At 43.2% G+C, this 17,412-nt stretch overlaps 2 protein-coding genes and 1 long non-coding RNA gene across 4 annotated transcripts; 2 read left to right on the top strand and 1 right to left on the bottom strand.

Annotated features, from left to right (window-relative positions):
• Positions 1–176: 176 nt before the first annotated feature.
• Positions 177–15,735, bottom strand: c20h1orf50 (chromosome 20 C1orf50 homolog). Of its 2 annotated transcripts, none has more exons than XM_047347802.1 (5): positions 15,583–15,735; positions 14,802–14,917; positions 14,640–14,726; positions 14,416–14,547; positions 177–371 (listed from the first exon to the last, which is right to left on the bottom strand). In XM_047347802.1, the coding sequence occupies exons 1-5, from the start codon at positions 15,629–15,631 to the stop codon at positions 276–278; spliced, it is 480 nt and encodes a 159-aa protein (XP_047203758.1). In that variant the 5' UTR covers positions 15,632–15,735; the 3' UTR covers positions 177–275. The 2 variants fall into 2 exon arrangements, with proteins under 2 accessions (XP_047203758.1, XP_047203757.1); XM_047347801.1 differs by lacking the exon at positions 177–371 and adding an exon at positions 11,282–12,446.
• Positions 6,103–11,342, top strand: ap5b1 (adaptor related protein complex 5 subunit beta 1). The gene is made up of 3 exons (XM_047347799.1): positions 6,103–6,475; positions 7,053–7,847; positions 9,332–11,342. The coding sequence occupies exons 1-3, from the start codon at positions 6,338–6,340 to the stop codon at positions 11,219–11,221; spliced, it is 2,823 nt and encodes a 940-aa protein (XP_047203755.1). The 5' UTR covers positions 6,103–6,337; the 3' UTR covers positions 11,222–11,342.
• LOC124856875 lies at positions 12,326–12,928 on the top strand. The gene is made up of 2 exons (XR_007035438.1): positions 12,326–12,466; positions 12,664–12,928. It is a non-coding gene; the product is annotated as an uncharacterized LOC124856875 (long non-coding RNA).
• Positions 15,736–17,412: the final 1,677 nt, after the last annotated feature.

The raw sequence follows: 17,412 nt of genomic DNA on the forward strand, positions 1-17,412 counted from the left end.
ATTTATCAAGCGTCAATTCACAACCCATGTCGTCTCAAGGCTTTTTACAAAGTGAGTTCAATCAAATCATACAGATTTCAAGTCAAGTATATCCATTCCAATAAATCCTAACTATCAAAAAGTGCAGTCAGATTCAGTTTATTATTTAAATTGGTTAATAGTTTTTCTATCTAAGGAAACCCAGCAGATTGCATCGAGTCAGTGATTTAGCAGTCACTTGGATGAGCATGTAGAGACATGTGGACAGCCGCTTCCATTGACTTTGCAGCAATCCCTCATCCTGAGCATGCAGTGGACATGGGCCACACACATTCAGAAGGCAATGGACAAATGCAAGTGTAGAACATCATGGGATGTTTAACTGGAAGTGACTGGGGAGCAGATAGGATAACGGTTAGGGTTTTATATACAAGGTTAATCAAGTCAGTACTAGACTATGGATGTCTAGTTCATAATTCAGCATCAAACACAACTTTACAAACGTTAGACAATATTCAGTACCAAATGTTGAGGCTTTGTACAGGTGCAATTTGAACAAACCAGACAGCATGTTACAGCTTGAAATGGGACTTAACATTAAAAGAGAACAACTAACACTAAATTACTGGGCAAATTTATGAGGTCATGGAGCGGATCATCCAACTAAAGAAATGGTTAAACCTTGCTGGGAAAGGTTTTGGGTGGACTGCATGTGAGAAAATAAACATCTCAGGTCAATATAAGTCAAACAGTACCATTATCAGTAATACAAGAATGGATTCTTCCAGAAGCTGTTGTAGATTTACTTTGTTTGAAAGATCAAATGAGGACAAGGAATTCATTTTAAACTCACTTACTGTACAGAAATATATGAGTCAATATTAAAATTACATAAACATTTATACAGATGCATCCAAGAATATTTTCAGGTTGGAGTGGTTTTCATTACACCAGAATGTGAAAGTAGGGAAAAAAAGTAAAATGATGGACTTTCAGTATACGCAGGAGAAATGCTTGCGATATTATTAGCCGTCCAGTGGGTCGAAAACACAAGACCATTAAGATCAGTAATTTGTTCCCATTTCAGTTCATCATTAGTAATTTTACAACGCAACCATTTGGAAAGCAGACCAGACATTAGAAATACAACAAACACTATGCTCAGTAAACATGATGGGGCTAATGATGGACATTTTATGGGTACCAGCACATTTTGGGGTTAGGAAATTTAAATGGAAGATAAGGCTGCAAAGGAGGCTGGAAACGGATTAGTGGAATTAATTTTCAGCTTTTGTAAAACAAATAAAAAATCTATTTTGGGAGAAAATAAGGTGAGATTGGATGTGCAATGGTAGAAAGAAAGGAAAGAATAGTGGTTTTATAAAATCCAAAGGAAAACCGAAGAAATTAGATGTACTGGAGAATGTGAGTACTGTGAAGATGAAGAAACAATAGAACATTCTATATTACAGTGTCAAACATATGAGAAAGGTATTCAATTCAATTCAATACAATTCAGGTTTACAATTCACAACATGTTGTCTCAAGGCTCTTCACAAAGGGTTAGGAATGGTGCGGGGTTGTTGCGGAGGTTAAATTAAACTACCGAGGGTTAGAGTTTGGCCATTTTAGAATGGACTATGTGTAGAGGTACTAAGTAAAATAATAAACTGATAAAGTGTGTCCATATAGAGCCCACTGGTGGCCATTGTTATACTAAAAACCACAAGGGTTGAGGGTACCTCTCTATGTTAGACTGATTATAACCATTGGAAAAGAGAAGGGGTCGAACAGGTAGCAGAAATGGAGGGCGTGTTTGCACCTAAACCATAACTGAGCCGGTTTAGGCTAAACCTGACTCCCCCTTACTCCATCCAACCGAGAGGGAAGAAGGCAGAGGTAAAAATAATTAGACAGTATTGTATCCTGTTGCATTGTGTGAAAGGTGGGTAACTTTAAAATGGGCTAAGTTAATTCAATTGAATCATACAGATTTCAAGTCAGGTACATACATTCCAATTAATCCTAATCATTGAACAGTGCAGTCAGATTCAGTTATTTATTCAAATTGGCTAAAATGTTTTTCTATCTAATGAAACCCAGCAGATTGCATCGAGTCATTGACTTGTAGAAGTCACTCCTCCTGGATGAGCATGTAGAGACAGTGGACAGTCACTGGCATTGACTTTGCAGCAATCCCTCATACTGAGCATGCATGTAGCGACAGTAGAGAGGGAAAACTCCCTTTTAACAGGAAGAAACCTCCAGCAGAACCAGGCTCAGTGTGAGCGGCCATCTGCCACGACTGACTTTGAGTTCGAGAGAACAGATCAGAGACAGAAAAAGAGCACAGAAGCACTGATCCAGGAGTACTTTGTATGAAAGGAAAAGTAAATGTTAATGGATGTAGCTCCTTTAGTGGTTTCATCTAGGAAGAAAAAACATAAACTCTCAGCCAGTTTTCAAGTTTAGAAAAAGCACATACAGTTAGTTACAGTTAAAGCTCAGTCAGTAGCCATGTCTAGGAGAGAGAAAGGGTTAAACACTAAAAGACAGGGCTATGTGGATCATCTGTAGAAGGTGAGCATTAAGTTGTTGCCAGCAGAAGCTTGGACGATTCCCCTCTCCAGAAAGTTGTCACAGGTAGACACAGAGTCAGGCCAGGTGTAGCTTCTAGGAAGAGAAAAGAGAGAACATGAAGTTAAAAGCTGAAATAACAGCAAATAATGCAAAATAGGAGAGTAGTATGAGAATGTAGAGAAGAGGGTGAAAGTGGTCATTATGTCCTCCAGCAGCCTAAGCCTATAGCAGCATAACTACAGAGATAGTTCAGGATAAACTAAGCCACTCTAACTATAAGCTTTATCAAAAAGGAAAGTTTTAAGCCTAGCCTTAAAAGTAGACAGGGTGTCTGCCTCACGGACTAAAACTGGGAGCTGGTTCCACAGGAGAGGAGCCTGATAACTAAATGATCTGCCTCCCATTCTACTTCTAGAGACTCTAGGAACCAACAGTAAACCTGCAGTCTGAGAACGAAGTGCTCTGTTAGTAACATATGGACCAATCAGATCTCTGATGTATGATGGAGCTAGATCATTAAGGGCTTTATATGTGAGGAGGAGAATTTTAAATTCTATTCTGGATTTCACAGGGAGCCAATGAAGGGAAGCTAAAATAGGAGAAATATGATCTCTCTTTTTAATTTTCATCAGAACTCTTGCTGCAGCATTTTGAATCAGCTGAAGGCTTTTAACTGCATTTTGTGGACATCCTGATAGTAAAGAATTACAATAGTCCAGCCTTGAAGTAACAAATGCATGGACTAGTTTTTCCAGCATCACTCCTGGACAGGATATTTCTACTTCTGGCAATGTTTCGGAGGTGAAAGAAGGAAATACTAGAAACTTGTTTAATATAGGATTTAAATGACATGTCCTGGTCAAAAATAACCAAATTTTTTTACTTTATTACCGGAGGTCAATTTAATGCCATCCAGGTTAAGTGATTGACTAAGCAGTTTCTTTTTTAAAGACTCCGGTCCAAAGATGACAACTTCTGTCTTGTCTGAATTTAGAAGAAGAAAATTTGAAGTCATCCAAGTGTTTATGTCTTCAAGACATGCTTGTAATCTATCTAACTGGTTGGGCTCATCAGTTATGGATAAGTAAAGCTGAGTATCATCAGCGTAACAGTGAAAATGTATCTCATGCTGCCTAATAATTTTACCTATTGAAAGCATATATATAGTAAAGAGAATTGGCCCAAGTACTGAACCCTGTGGTACTCCACAATTAACCCTGGAGTTTAAAGATGATTTATCATTTACATGAACAAACTGGAATCTGTAAGACAAGTAAGATTTAAACCAGCCTAGCACTGTTCCCCTGATCCCTACAGCATATTCCAGCCTTTCTAAGAGAATATTATGGTCGACTGGATCAAATGCAGCACTGAGATCTAACAGAACCAGAACAGACACAAGTCCATTATCTGAGGCCATAAGAATATCATTAGTGACTTTCAGCAGAGCTGTTTCAATGCTATGATGAGCTCTGAAACCTGACTGAAACTCTTCAAACAGGTCATTGCTGTGTAAATGTTCACACATTTGATTAGCAACTATTTTCTCAAGAATTTTAGATAAGAATGGAAGATTGGATATAGGTCTGTAATTTTTCAAGTCATCTCAATCAAGCGAAGGTTTCTTAAGCAAAGGTTTAATTACAGCCACCTTAAAAGCCTGTGGTACATATCCATTTAGATTAATCATATCTAAAATGGGGCTGGTAATCAGAGGGAACACTTCCTCAAATAATTTGGTTGGGATTGGGTCTAACATACAAGTTGAAGGTTTAGATGAAGCTAATATTTCTGATAACTCAGGAAGCTCCACAGGATCAAAACAGTCCAAACACAGATCAGGTTCTACAGTTATTTCCAATGTTGTCTCACCTGCTAAGGATGAAGTAATCATCTTTGGGAGTATGTCAAAGATTTTATTTTAAATAGAATCAATTTTCTTTAAAAATAATTCCATAAAGTCATGGCTGCTGAGAGCTAAGGGAATGGATGACTCAACAGAGCTATGACTTTGTGTAAGTTTACTGTACTAAAGAGAAACCTAGGATTATTCTTGTTCTCTTCTATTAATGATGAGAAATAAGCTGTTCTGGCTTGGTGAAGTGTCTTTTTATACAACAATAGACTATTTTTCCAGATTAAGTAGGAATCCTCTAGGTGTGTAGAGCGCCATTTTCTCTCCAATTTTCTAACATTGTGCTTTAAAGTACACAGCTCTGAATTAAACCAGGGAGCTAGCCTCCTATGAATTAGATAGAAGACAACTGATTCAAAACCTACATATAATTAAAGAGAAACTAGAGTTTGAGTCAGGTTGAGGTGAAAACACACCCTCCATTTCTGCTACCTGTATGACCCCTTCTCTTTTCCAATGGTTATAATCAGTCTGACAGAGAGAGGTATCCCAATCATTGTGGTTTTTAGAATAACAATGACCATCAGTGGGACCCTTTGTGGGGTTCCTTGAGACGACATTGTTGTAAATAAGCGCCGTTTAACTAAATAATCTGAACTGAAACTTTCTGTGTAGTTATGCTGCTATAGGCTTAGGCTGCTGGAGGACATAATGACCACTTTCACCCTCTTCTCTACATTCTCATACTACTCTCCTATTTTGCATTATTTGCTGTTATTTCAGCTTTTAACTTCATGTTCTCTCTTTTCTCTTCCTAGAAGCTACACCTAGCCTGACTCTGTCTACCTGTGACACCTTTCTGGAGAGGGGCATTGTCCGAGCTTCTGCTGGCAACAACGTAATGCTCACCTTCTACCGATGATCCACATGGCCCTGTCTTTTAGTGTTTAATCCTTTCTCTCTCCTAGACATGGCAACTGACTGAGCTTCTACTGTGACTAACTCTATGTGCTCTCTTTCAGACTCTAACCTTGAAAACTGGCTCAGAGTTTATCTGTTCTTTCTTTCTAGATGAAACGACTAAAGGAGCTACATCCATTAACATTTACTTTTCCTTCCCATAGAAAGTACTCCTGGATCAGTGCTTCTTTGTTCTCTTTGTGTCTCTGCACTGTTCTCTCAAACCCCCAGTCGGTCGTGGCAGATGGCCACTCACACTGAGCCTGGTTCTGCTGGAGGTTTCTTCCTGTTAAAAGGGAGTTTTTCCTCTCCGCTGTCGCTACATGCATGCTCAGTATGAGGGATTGCTGCAAAGTCAACACCATTTACTGTCCACTGTCTCTACATGCTCATCCAGGAGGAGTGAATGCTGCAAGTCACTGACTGGATGCAATCTGCTGGGTTTCCTTAGATAGAAAAACTTTTTATCCAATTTGAATAAATAACTGAATCTGACTGCACTGTTCAATGATTAGGACTAATTGGAATGTGAAGTGCCTTGAGACATGTGTTGTGAATTGGCGCTATATAAATAAAACTGAATTGAATAGATTTATTAATTTACTGAGAAATAACCCAAGATATAAAAGTTCTCAGGCAATATTTAATTGTGTTAGACAAACGCATGTATGAAAGGATTTAATCCTAAAGTGACATTCTGGTCCGCACTCCCTACCAGTTGGTGGCGGTTGTTCACCAAGCAATAGAAGAAGATGATTTGTTATTATTATTTAGCTGAACTGCAGTTCCTCCTCCATAACAGCAGGGGGAGATCTGGACAGGCACGTGACCCAACACGGGCGGTGTGGTTAAAAGTGGTGGACTGTATTCGGGGTTGTGTTTAAAGTAAAGAAATTCCTGGCTGCAAAAACGTTGAAGGGTTTTCTGACATGAACACCGTTAGAGTTTGGGTCTTATAACAATATGGCGTCTAAGTGGACGGAGAGGATTAGTGCTTTCTGCTGCAGTCCAAGCAGCTTCCTGTCAGGGACAAACCCGGACGCCTTCCTGGCAGAGCTGCTCCGGGAGCTGCGGGATGACAGGGCCAGCTATGGAGTCAAGGTTGGGACGGAACAAACATTCACCTTACAGTCTGTCTCCTACTTGGTTGAAGCACGCTCTGAGTTCCAGTATTCAGTCTGGGTTGGTAGGTCTTGTCTGCCAGGGTCCCTCATCTTGACTTGGCCACTGTGTCTTGCAAAAGATCTCTAAATGGGTCAGATTATGAGGACATCTCAGTCCTCTTCAGAGGAGTCTACAGCTGATTTCAAAGCTGAAGGATTTAGTTTTCTCTCTCAAACATGAAACCTAAGGACACCGAATGCTGAAACTGATCTAAGAGGAGCTTCAACACAGTATTTCTTTAGGGAACACTAGGATTATGCAACCAGGATATTGAGCTGTTCATTTTTCTATATAACAACTTTAACTGGATAAATTGGAACATTATAGAAAAAGCCAGGAATCACTTCTCCTGGTCTTGCTAGTGATTGAATCCGGCATTATGCTTTTAAGGTTTACTGGATGTTTCCCAAAGCTTCAAAATGAGCCCAGGAGACATCTGGGAACACAAATGTGCCTTGCACTGTCTGCACTTCCCCTGTAGTTGCTCATGTGTCTCTGTGTTTATCCCACCCAGGTCCTCCTGTTGTCTCCTCTCTGTGAGTATCCGACCCTGCTGTGTTCCTCAGAATCTGTTGGCGAGGAAACAGCCTTGGATCTTATGTCGGTGTTCACCCAGTGTCCTCCCAGGTCCAGTCAGTTTCGCTGCCACCTTATTGTGGCCCTCACCAGCGTCCTTGTCTGCTCCTCTTGTGTGAGTAACCGCTCCCGTGCTTCCCTGGACTTTATTGACTTGCTCCTTCAGATATGCCAGGACACCAGCGACCTTGATGGCGATGGCACACAGCGCTGCAACCGGGCCACGGCCTGTGACTGCCTGTTTGAGATAGAGGCCAGCTGCCCCGGACTTCTCTCTCAACACCTCGAGCTCTTGGCTGGGCTACGGCAGCAGGAGACCTCCTGGCTCCATCAGGCCTATGCAGGCCTGCAGATTCTGGTGTTGAGAAATGCTGTTTATCAGCTCACTAAGCAAACAGGAGCAGGTGCTGCACATCTTAAAGCTCTGTTAGATGGAAATACCTCTGTTGCATGGGAGGCAGACCAGGAAGCCTTCCACATGGTCACCAAGGACTCAGCCATACAGTCGTCCCTCATCCTGGGACCAATGGGCCGAGTGCCGACCCTTCACACCGGACCTGACTGTAAGGAGTTGCGATCCGTCCTCTCCTCCCTGCTAGAGGAGTCCTACCTCCTCACCCCTCTGTGTCAGGCTGCACTTTTCCGCAGACTGACCGAAGTGGTTGCCATGGTGCCCGGGATCCCTCCAACTATATTCAGAGCTCAGCTGCTGCGACTGCTGGGAACCAATGAGGTTTGTGTTCAACAGGATTAGAGCTTCAAAAACTTCAGAAAACATTGAAATTCAGATCTGTTTCCACATTCCTTCAGGCAGTCACAGTAGGTTCTAGCATCAGTACCTGCAGAGGTTACAGATTGCTGCAGTTGGTTCTGTGGACGGCGTTAGGATGATCCTGATTACCTGAGACATTCTGCTAAGGTTCTGTTGAGATGCAGTGGTCTTGAAAAACAATCAACTTTTTAACATTTTGTCACGACCCTCAGTAATTTTATGTGACAGAGCAACACGAAGTTGTAGTTTAGTCTGGTTTTCACAAATAAATATCTGAAAAGTGCGGTGTGCATCTGTATTTATTCTTTTCAGTGAATACTTTGTACACACAGCAGGTCTGTTGGTGTGTGTATGTATGATCTAGAGGCTGAAAGTTTTGTCAATTCTTCTGTGCAAAACAGCTGAAGCTCAGTCCGATTTAATGGAGAACATCTGTGAACATTAGTTTTCAAATGTTGTCAAAGATTCTCAGTTGGACTTAGGTCTTTGGACTTTGACTAGGCCGTTCTAACCCATGAATGGTAGACAGCAAACCTTTTTGTCTTAGTATAGTAGAATCGTCTTCCAGGATTACCCTGTTTTTTTTTTTTGCTCCATACATTTTAATATCAGCTCTGACCAGCTGAAGAAAATAATCCACCGAGCATGATGCTGCCTCCACCATGTTTCACCATTATCCTGAAGGGAAATTAGTACAGTTGTGCTTGGCTAGTGGTAAACTTTAAATGGCATTAATTGTGACTTTTTTTTTTCAATAGTGTCTTACTTCCTGCTACTCTTCCATAAAGCCCAGATTTGTGGAGTTTACAAATAATAGTTGTCTTGTGAACAGATACCTGAGCTGAGGATTTCTGCAGCTCCTCCTGGAGGCCCAGCTACCATGGGCCGGTTTGCTGCTCTTCTGATTAATGCTCTCCTTGCCAAGCCTGTCAGTTTAGGTAGATGTTCATGTGTTGGTAGGTCTGCGGTTGGTGATTGAACAGAGCTCTGGGAGATGTTTAGGGCTTGGGATATTGGTTGTTCTCTAAAGAACCTCCGTGGCCAGAAACAGAACAGCTGCAGTTGGACTCAGATTAAATTACACACACCTGGACTCTAGTTATTGATCAGGTGACTTCTGAAGGCAGGTGGCTGTCCTGGATATGTTTAGGGGTATGAAAGTAAAGGGGGCTGAATGTCGAACATTTCACATTTTTCTTTGTAATGTTAAAGCATGTATTATTTGCTTCCACCTTATAATTCTGCACTACTTTGTGTTGGCATGTGACTTAAAATCCCTCTAAAATATGCTGAAGGTTGTGGCGTTAATGGAACAGAAGGTGATTGGGTTGTATGTTCACAGGAACTGTAAATGAGTTTAGATTTCAGCCATCACCATTTTATTTGACAGTCCAGTGGCAGCTCCTGAGCTTTTGACCAGGTTTCCGTCTTGTTCACTCCTTTAGATTTGCCTTCTCCATGTCACCCTGCTGATGAAGTGTGCCTTCACCGACAGCCTCTTTAGTGCAGAAGACGAAGCTTTCCTCCTGAAGCGGCTGGTAGTTCTCTCCCAGCACCCACTCCTCAGCACACCTGAGAAGCTCTTCTACATGGACTGCATCCTGCACTTTCCAGAGAACCGTCCAATCAACTGCGGTGACAGTGATGAGGCCCTTCCTGTGCTGCTGACCCCCCAGCTGGCCTCGGCCTTGCTGCCTACAGTGTTTAACGACAGCGCCACCCTGCTGGCTCGACTCCACCTGCAGGCTCTGGGCTTCCTGGAGGAGGGGGAGGAGGAGGGCCGGGGGCTTGCCTACATCTATGACCACCTCACTGCACTGCTGCATATTGTGGAAAGGGGAGGCAGCAGAGATATTGTGGTGACCTTTTTCAGAGCTGCCTTCCTCTTCCTGTTTTATTTTCAACAGGTGGAGGGGTACTCTGCTCGCCTGAGTGAGCAGCTCTGTCAGCTTTACCTCCAACACACCAAGCTGGCTCCGCACATCCTCAACCTGGTCGACAAGACTCTGGAGAGGTTACCAGAGTGTAACTGGGCCTTGGGGCTCCTGCAGGGCCTCCAGAGAGTGATAAGCACGGCCCCATTGGGCCAGCTCACCCTACGAGACCTTAGCTGCCACCTTAAGGTGCTGGCTCGGGTGGCGGAGGAAGGAAAAATCTCTCAGTGCAGCACCCTCGGCTTTCTGTCCGCCATCATCACCCAATCCTCCTCCTTGCTGTGCACCAGCGGCGACTGGCGGTTGGGAAACGGTGTGCTGGGAGTTTGCCGCCGTGTGCTCCTGCATCCCAGTCTGGACTCTCTGCTTATTCCTTTGGCGGACATTCTGCAGCACCTTACTTGTTACTATGGTGACACGGATATCCAGGACCACGCCCGCCTCTACTACACCCTCCTCACGACGTTGTCCCGGGAGAAGCTGTCTGTGATGCTGGCGCATAGTGCAGCAGAGGGCGGGGGTCAGGTCAAGAAGCGAACACTGTCCTGCGTCATGGCGGAGAGCGAAGGGCTGACAAACATACTGACCGTCCACCAGACAGAGCAACCCGTATTCCAGCTGACCGAGGCTCTGTCAGGGCTACAGCAAGAGATGGAAAACCTGCAGCTGAGTCAGGATGAGGGAGACAAAGCTCTGGAAAGTTACAGAGCTCAGTTCAGTGAGTCCGGCTTTGCTTCACAGATCATGTTGAAGTACCACCTGACTCACACGGAGCCCCATGACTCTCGCTTTGAGCAGATCTTCAGCATCTGCCTCCACTTCAGCCTCACCGACGATCACTACGAACAGCTGCAGGACATCAGTGTCCCCTGCCTCTTCAGACAGAGACCACCGCCTGTGGTGCAGCTGACACTGAAGCCCAGACGGCCTTACCCAACCACCATCCATGTCAGCGCCATCTTCACCTCCAAAGATGGGCTTACCTGGCACACTACTATGCCGGATGTCCATGTGGAATTCCAGCAGGCCTTCCTGCCTCTGCCTGTACCCCTAAGCTGGAGCAGATCCAGTAGACAGGATGTGTTTGAGGGACTGTGGGATGAGTTCTGCTCTGAGATGAGTGACTGTATAATCAGTCTGTTCTGCTGCCAGCTGAGGGAAGCTGCCCTGAAAGCTCTGGTGGAAAAACACTTCCTTCCCTTCCTCGTGTCCGACCTGTCCCAGGAGGACGAGCTCAGGGTGCTCCTCTTTCTCCCGCCACGGTCTCACGTACTGCTGAAGATCAGCTCTGTGGAGGACGCCACGCAGTTCAACATGGCCACTGATACCCGTCAGCTGCTGCCTCACATGAACTCTTACCTGCTGACAGTCACTTCTTCACAGGACGAGTCTGTCAGATGATCCCGCCTTGAGTTTTATACTGAAAATAATCCTTTTAGCAATAAAAAAGCAGATGACTGATTTAAAATGAAATAATTATTGCAGTTTAATGATTTTGACATTAAAAGAGGAAGAAGTTAAATACTTTGTCATCTTTGACTTTCAGCAAAAAGATCCAAATAGTGAGAGATTTACAGTGTTTATTTCTGTTCTTTTTGGTGATTCTGGCCTACATCTGGTGAAAACCCAAAATTCAGTTTCTGAAAAACTTCCATTAATCAAGGTGTTTATGTTCTGTTCTGCTGACAAGCTTTGTGGAGATGCTGATTTCATTTTCCAGCAGGACTTGGTACCAGCCAACACTGCCAAAGGTACCAGTACCTGCTTTAATCACCATGGTAACACCAGCTTTATGACCTGACCTGAACCCCACAGAGAACCTATGGGCTGTTGTCTGGAGGAAGATGAGACACCAGAACCAACAATGCAGATGAGCTGTTTGGTAGGTTCATGTATCTGTATTTAAATCCTGTTTTATTGGTCTGATGTCATTTTTTTGATCTCTTGAGAAACTGAATTTTTGGATTTGTTCAACTTAAAGCCAGAATCATCTAAATGGCCAGAAATAAACGCTTGAAATACATCACTCTGTGTAATGAATGTCTACAAGTTTTACTTTTTGGACTTCATTCCTGACAGCATTCCAGAAAGAAGTGGTGAGCTGCAGCTGTAGATGTGGACGTGTAGCAGCCTGTCAGAAATCTAAACATTACGCTTTAAAGTAGTTATTCTGGTCCAGTTCAGCATGTAGTCTGATAGCTGCAGAGGGATGATGTTCTGATATGAATTATCAGTTTGTGTTAATATTTTTACCTTACATGCATCTTTAACAGAGGCTTTCATGGGTCCCCGTTTGATATTTCCAACAAAACGACTTTAACTAAGCCATTATGCACTTGTTGCAGGTTAAGACACACTGTGACTCAGATATCAGTTTCTAAGCCCAGTATGGACTCTCTGATCCTTTTTTGGCCCGGTTTGGTCCAGATTCAGCGGGCCTTCATTCGGTGAGACCTTTGAAGTTGGGTTCTGTGTACGGAGGTAAGGCCGTTTGCTGGCTGAGCACTTTGGCCATGATGGCGATCTCTGCGTCTCTCTTCTCCACCTCGTCTGCAGGGGTCCAGGACATGTCATGCTGAAGCTTGAATGCACCAAGAAATGGATGAGGGCGGCTCGGTCCCCACTCCTTTAGAGAGCAGAAAAGAGGTCAGCCATCATGATGCTTGTAGCAAAGACTTTACTTCTTAGACAAAGGTTATAGTTAGTGAGAAGATAAAAAAAAAAAAAGGAAGTCTGTCCTGCTTGTACACAGATACACTCTACACCACTGTAGATCTGGTTCACAAGTATCCTCCATCCTAGTGTGAACTGCTGCACACACCATTTGGTTTTCTTTCTTTCAGGTTACTGTGGAGCTAACCACAGCCAGTGGGATGTGGGGTTAGATGCTGATCAAGCTTACAGATGTCCTGGCTCTCTTATTCCTGCACAGCGCCTCTTATGCATTTACCTTTCTTCTCGGACCTCTGGATGTTGATGCATAGCACTGCAGAAACCCGAGTTCCTGTTGCAATCAGCAAAGAGGATTCTGCAGATACACGTCTTGCAAATGTAGTTCTACATCTTGAAGTTCTCATCCTATTGTCATTAAACAGCCATAAACTTGAATGTGTTTTACTGGGATTTTATGTGAAAGACCAACACAAAGTGAGGAGTGGAAGTAAAAAAACTCATGTTGTTGAACAGTAGTTACAAATACAAATCTGAAAAGTGTGGCAGGGGTTTTTCTTCTACCAGCTTTGAACATCTACAGACTGAAATTTTCACCAATTCTTCTTCGTGAAACTGCTCAAATTCATTAAGATGGGATGGAGAACATCTGTTTTCAAGTCTTGCCACAGGTCTGGTCTTTGACTAGGCCTTTCTAACACATGAAAATGCTTTGATCTAAACCATCCTATTGTATCTCTGCATGTTTAGGGTGGTTGTCCCGCTGAAAGGTGAACTTCGACCCCTGCCTTAGGGGCACCCTCCAGCAGGTTTTCTTCCAGGATTGTCCTAAATTTAGCTCCATCCAATTTCCCACTAACTCTGAGTAGCTTCCCTGTTCCTACTGAAAACAGCATTCCCCCTGCATGATACTGCCACCACCATGTTTCATCATGTTGATGGTAAGTTCATGGTAGTGTGCAGTGTCCTCACACTGGGTTGCATGCATCGGGCTGAGCTAAACCTGGTATTAAAGAAGCCGTTTAAATGGTTATCAGCTGACTCTGGATCTGCTTTAAAATCCTCTTTCCACGAAAGGAATATTGTTAAAACTGCTGGGGACCTTAAACCGTCTTTGAAAACATATCCTAGTGATGTGACTTTAAAAAGAAATATGCAGACAACGTGGAGCACAAGATGGTTCACTAAATGAAGGCAACATCTTTTCTAAAGGAGGCATTTCAACTGAGAAACAATCATTGTCAAAACATCTTAAATAATGAGTCTCAGAGGTTGAATCATTTCTGCTCAGGTATCTTTAACAAAGATGCTTTCTTGGACTTAATCTCTCTGCTCTGGAGCAGGTCACCACGGTGACAGAAATAATTGGACCAGCTTCAGGATCCTGAACATTTTAGACTGAACCTGAAGTTAGCTCGATAGTCCAGTCTGATCCTGCTGAGAGGAATAGGACCCAGAGCAGGTTCTGTCCTGACCTGTCCGAACAGTCCCATGTACAGCTGAGCTCTGCTGTTTTCCTACGGTTATCATAGTTCAATAAAACACACTGGAGTTTGTGGCTGAAACGTGAATAAGCTCAGGGGTATGAACATTTTAGCCAGGAACATCGTCAGCCTCACAACATAACCGCCTACTGTGGGTCAGATTTGATGTAAACCTGGATTAACAAACTGTCTACAGAACCCAGTCAGCTCCGACCCAAACTGCCTGTGTCAGCCACCTGCTAATCTGTAACTTCCTGTTTCTGTTACATAAACTTTGACCTTCAACGCTTACATTTCATACACAGGCCTGCTGAGTCACGTTAGGCATTCACTTGAGCGCTCCACAGAATCTCCCCCTGCGAGCGCATTGGGTAAAACGTTTGATGATGGGAGGGGACATAACTCAGAGCAGCCGCTCAGGCTGGTTTTTACAGGACCAACCTTAGGGGAGATGATGGAGAAGTATTTCTGTCCAGAAGGTCGCTCGTACAGGTAATACATGCTGCCTGGCCTTTTCACAATGTTGCAGGCAGCATGGTGGAGGTCGGCGTCTCTTTTTGCTTCTTCTAAAACCTGCAACAGTGGAGCAGCAATCAAAGCCATCAGATAATAGATGTGACCCATCTGATCATGAATACAGCTGTTTTATTAATTGATGGTGATACCTTTCTGGCCTGCTCTTGCAAGTACCTGATCTGGTCAGCAATCACGGTCAGTTTGTTGCAAGCATTGGCTTTGATGAAATCATCCGCCTGAGAAATATGCCCATTATTTCAGGAGTAAAACCATTAATGTGAGCTAGACAATAACTAAAGAAAAACCCTCACCTTCTGTACTTGCTCGGCCAGGGTCACCAGGGTCATGGGGTCGCCAACTCTGTTGGTCTGGTAGAGGTTGACCAGTTCCACTCCGCTGGGGGCCGTGCTGCTCTCAACCAGCTTCACTACAACACACACAGTGAGGTGACATCATGGTTATTTCACAGAGTCCTGCTAACTACTGATGTTAGTAGTTATTCTTACATAACCTCACAGTTCATGTAGAACAAAAGCAACACGTGAAAAAACATCAGGGCTCATATTCACAAAGAAGCAGCTCCTAGTGAGGTTGTTCTCCAATTCTAAGATTTTTCTTGTACAAGATGATCTCCATTTATGCATGGAAGCAGATCCTCTAACCTTATATCTGATTTTTAGTTCATTAACAGAAAACATTGATCAGTGATTATATAATTGTTAATATAAACTGTTTGTCTTGTTAAGTGCCTCCAGAAAACATGTGCTGTGAATGAGCACTAGATAAACCAACTGAATCCAACAAATAAAAACAATCTTATACTGTGGTATTTAATGAATAATAAATCATAGTAATTATTGTGAATGTATTGTCATATTTGCACAGAATCAGAGTGAAACAGTCAGAGCTCCTAGCAGATGGCAGTCAGTGGTGATCGGGCTTGTATAACCAACCACTACGACAGTCATATAATGCCTCCAAATAACTACTGACTACAATAAGAGTAACTCTGCTCACCGCCAGCCTCACAACCAATACGTAGCTTCGAAAGAAATGGAATAAAAACGATAACATGAATATTTTTGAGCTTACCTGTAGTGACCTTTTCTGGTTGGTTGGGGAGACTGACCGTTCTGTCCATTTTCTCGTGTTTCGCTTTAAACTCCACTCTTCTGTCAGCTAACCTGCTGCCACAGACGGACTCTTCTTCTTCTTTGGTGTTTTAGAGCAGATTGTCTCCACTCCGTTGCATCACCGCCTCCTAGAGACTGAAACCCGAGACTACATGTTAAATTCTGTTAAATAAGCCAGTCATCTTTTTCTACTTTTGACCTTTATTTACATATGTAGAAATATAAAAATATCTGTTGTCACTGGGCAGAAGTAAGTCTTACATACAGAAATATCTTATCACTGGGCAGAAGTTATCTAAGTCAAACACACACAGGAGCCTGTTAGCAGACCTCCTCTAAATTACACAATACGTTTTATTTCACACATTATTAAACATACTTAAGCATAGCCATACCAATCCTATAAGCATAGCATGAATATTTTCCAACACCCACACACTGGGTGCATTATCTCCCCTCCTTAAAAGATAATGTCTGTATAACAGCTAATATTGTCTACTGTTTCTGACCATCCAATTTCATGAGAACAGAGTCCCTAGGACACAATGGTGGCAAGCTTCGTACTCCATTACGCTTGTTATAACATTATGCCTGCTTTTGTTTGACCAAAACATTGGTTTGCTGAATTTATTCATGTCAGGTCATCCTGGTTTCAGGTTGGTCTGCAGAGTGGGAAAGATTGTCCTGATTTTCCAGCCCATTAACAGTTCAGCTGGACTGACTCCTGTAGAAGAGTTAGGTGTGGCTCGTAATGGTAGGTAAATGTAAAACCTCCTGAAACCTTGAAAGTAATCAGATATTACCAGGTAGTTCTGCTTCTTAACCTCACATAGGTCTACTGCTACTCTCTGCCGAGGCATGGATGGCAGCTCAGTTAGAAATAAAGGGTCTTTCCTGTGTGTCTATGCAAAATGAACACTGTTGCACTTTAGTAATGATGTCATGTCTCATTTTGGGCCACCAAATTGACTGAAGTGCTCTCTCTCTACACTCTCTAGAATTGCTTTTCTCATATTGCAGGGATAACTATATGGCTCCCTCTTATAACCAGGTCGTCTTGCTCAGAGTTTTTCTCTGACCTGATAAAAATCCCTTACTGACCCTGGGACTTTGCCCATTTACTCCAGCCACCGTGTCCTAATAAAGCTGAGCACAGTCTTGAGCTGCAGGTCGTTAGCTGTGCTCAGCTTTAGCTCACTGATCCTTTTCAGTGTGGCTGTCGTTTGACTTATGACAGTGTGTGTGTGTGTGTGTGTGTGAGTGCAGCCACATTGTCCTGAAAAGCTCTGTCACCACAACATTGCTCTGGGCCCCTGGACAAAGCGTCTCCTACAGTTAAGGTTTCGCCTGGTGCATAACTCAACTATACCACTAAACCACACAAGCCTCCTCAGCAGTCTCTGAAACCTAATAGGAACATTGTCTAAGTCCTTAGTGTTAATAAGGGGCACTAAAGGCTTGTGGTCAGTAATCAGTCTGACGTTGTTAAGTCCAAACAGACTTTGTTTGGCCCGGCCACTGTGGACAGCTATGGAACATATTTAACCAAATAGTTAACCATCCCTAGGAATCTTTTGAGTTCCACGATGTTATGTGGCTGGGGAAAGATCTCGATCCCTGCTACTTTCCATAGGTCGGGTTGGACCCTGCCTTGTCAATAACATGACCCAGAAATCTAACCTGCTCTTGCCAAAACTTGCATTTGTGTTTGTTCAATTTGAGACCTGCTGCCTCAGTGACTTTCAGGGCCTTTGCTAAGTGCTGGTCGTGGATCTTCTCGTTTTCCCCA

Source organism: Girardinichthys multiradiatus, chromosome 20, assembly GCF_021462225.1.
Source record: "Girardinichthys multiradiatus isolate DD_20200921_A chromosome 20, DD_fGirMul_XY1, whole genome shotgun sequence".
NCBI classification, from domain to species: Eukaryota; Metazoa; Chordata; class Actinopteri; order Cyprinodontiformes; family Goodeidae; genus Girardinichthys; species Girardinichthys multiradiatus.

Bases quoted from the DNA above. Each gene is read 5' to 3' on its own strand.
- ap5b1 (XM_047347799.1), top strand. From the start codon at position 6,338: ATGGCGTCTAAGTGGACGGAGAGGATTAGTGCTTTCTGCTGCAGTCCA. The intron at 6,476-7,052 runs GTTGGGACGGAA...TATCCCACCCAG, and splicing joins GGGCCAGCTATGGAGTCAAG to GTCCTCCTGTTGTCTCCTCT. The intron at 7,848-9,331 runs GTTTGTGTTCAA...TCACTCCTTTAG, and splicing joins GACTGCTGGGAACCAATGAG to ATTTGCCTTCTCCATGTCAC.
- c20h1orf50 (XM_047347801.1), bottom strand. From the start codon at position 15,631: ATGGACAGAACGGTCAGTCTCCCCAACCAACCAGAAAAGGTCACTACA. The intron at 14,727-14,801 runs GTGAGGGTTTTT...CATATTTCTCAG, and splicing joins TGGCCGAGCAAGTACAGAAG to GCGGATGATTTCATCAAAGC. The intron at 12,447-14,415 runs GTTGGTCCTGTA...TGCTCTCTAAAG, and splicing joins TCTCCATCATCTCCCCTAAG to GAGTGGGGACCGAGCCGCCC.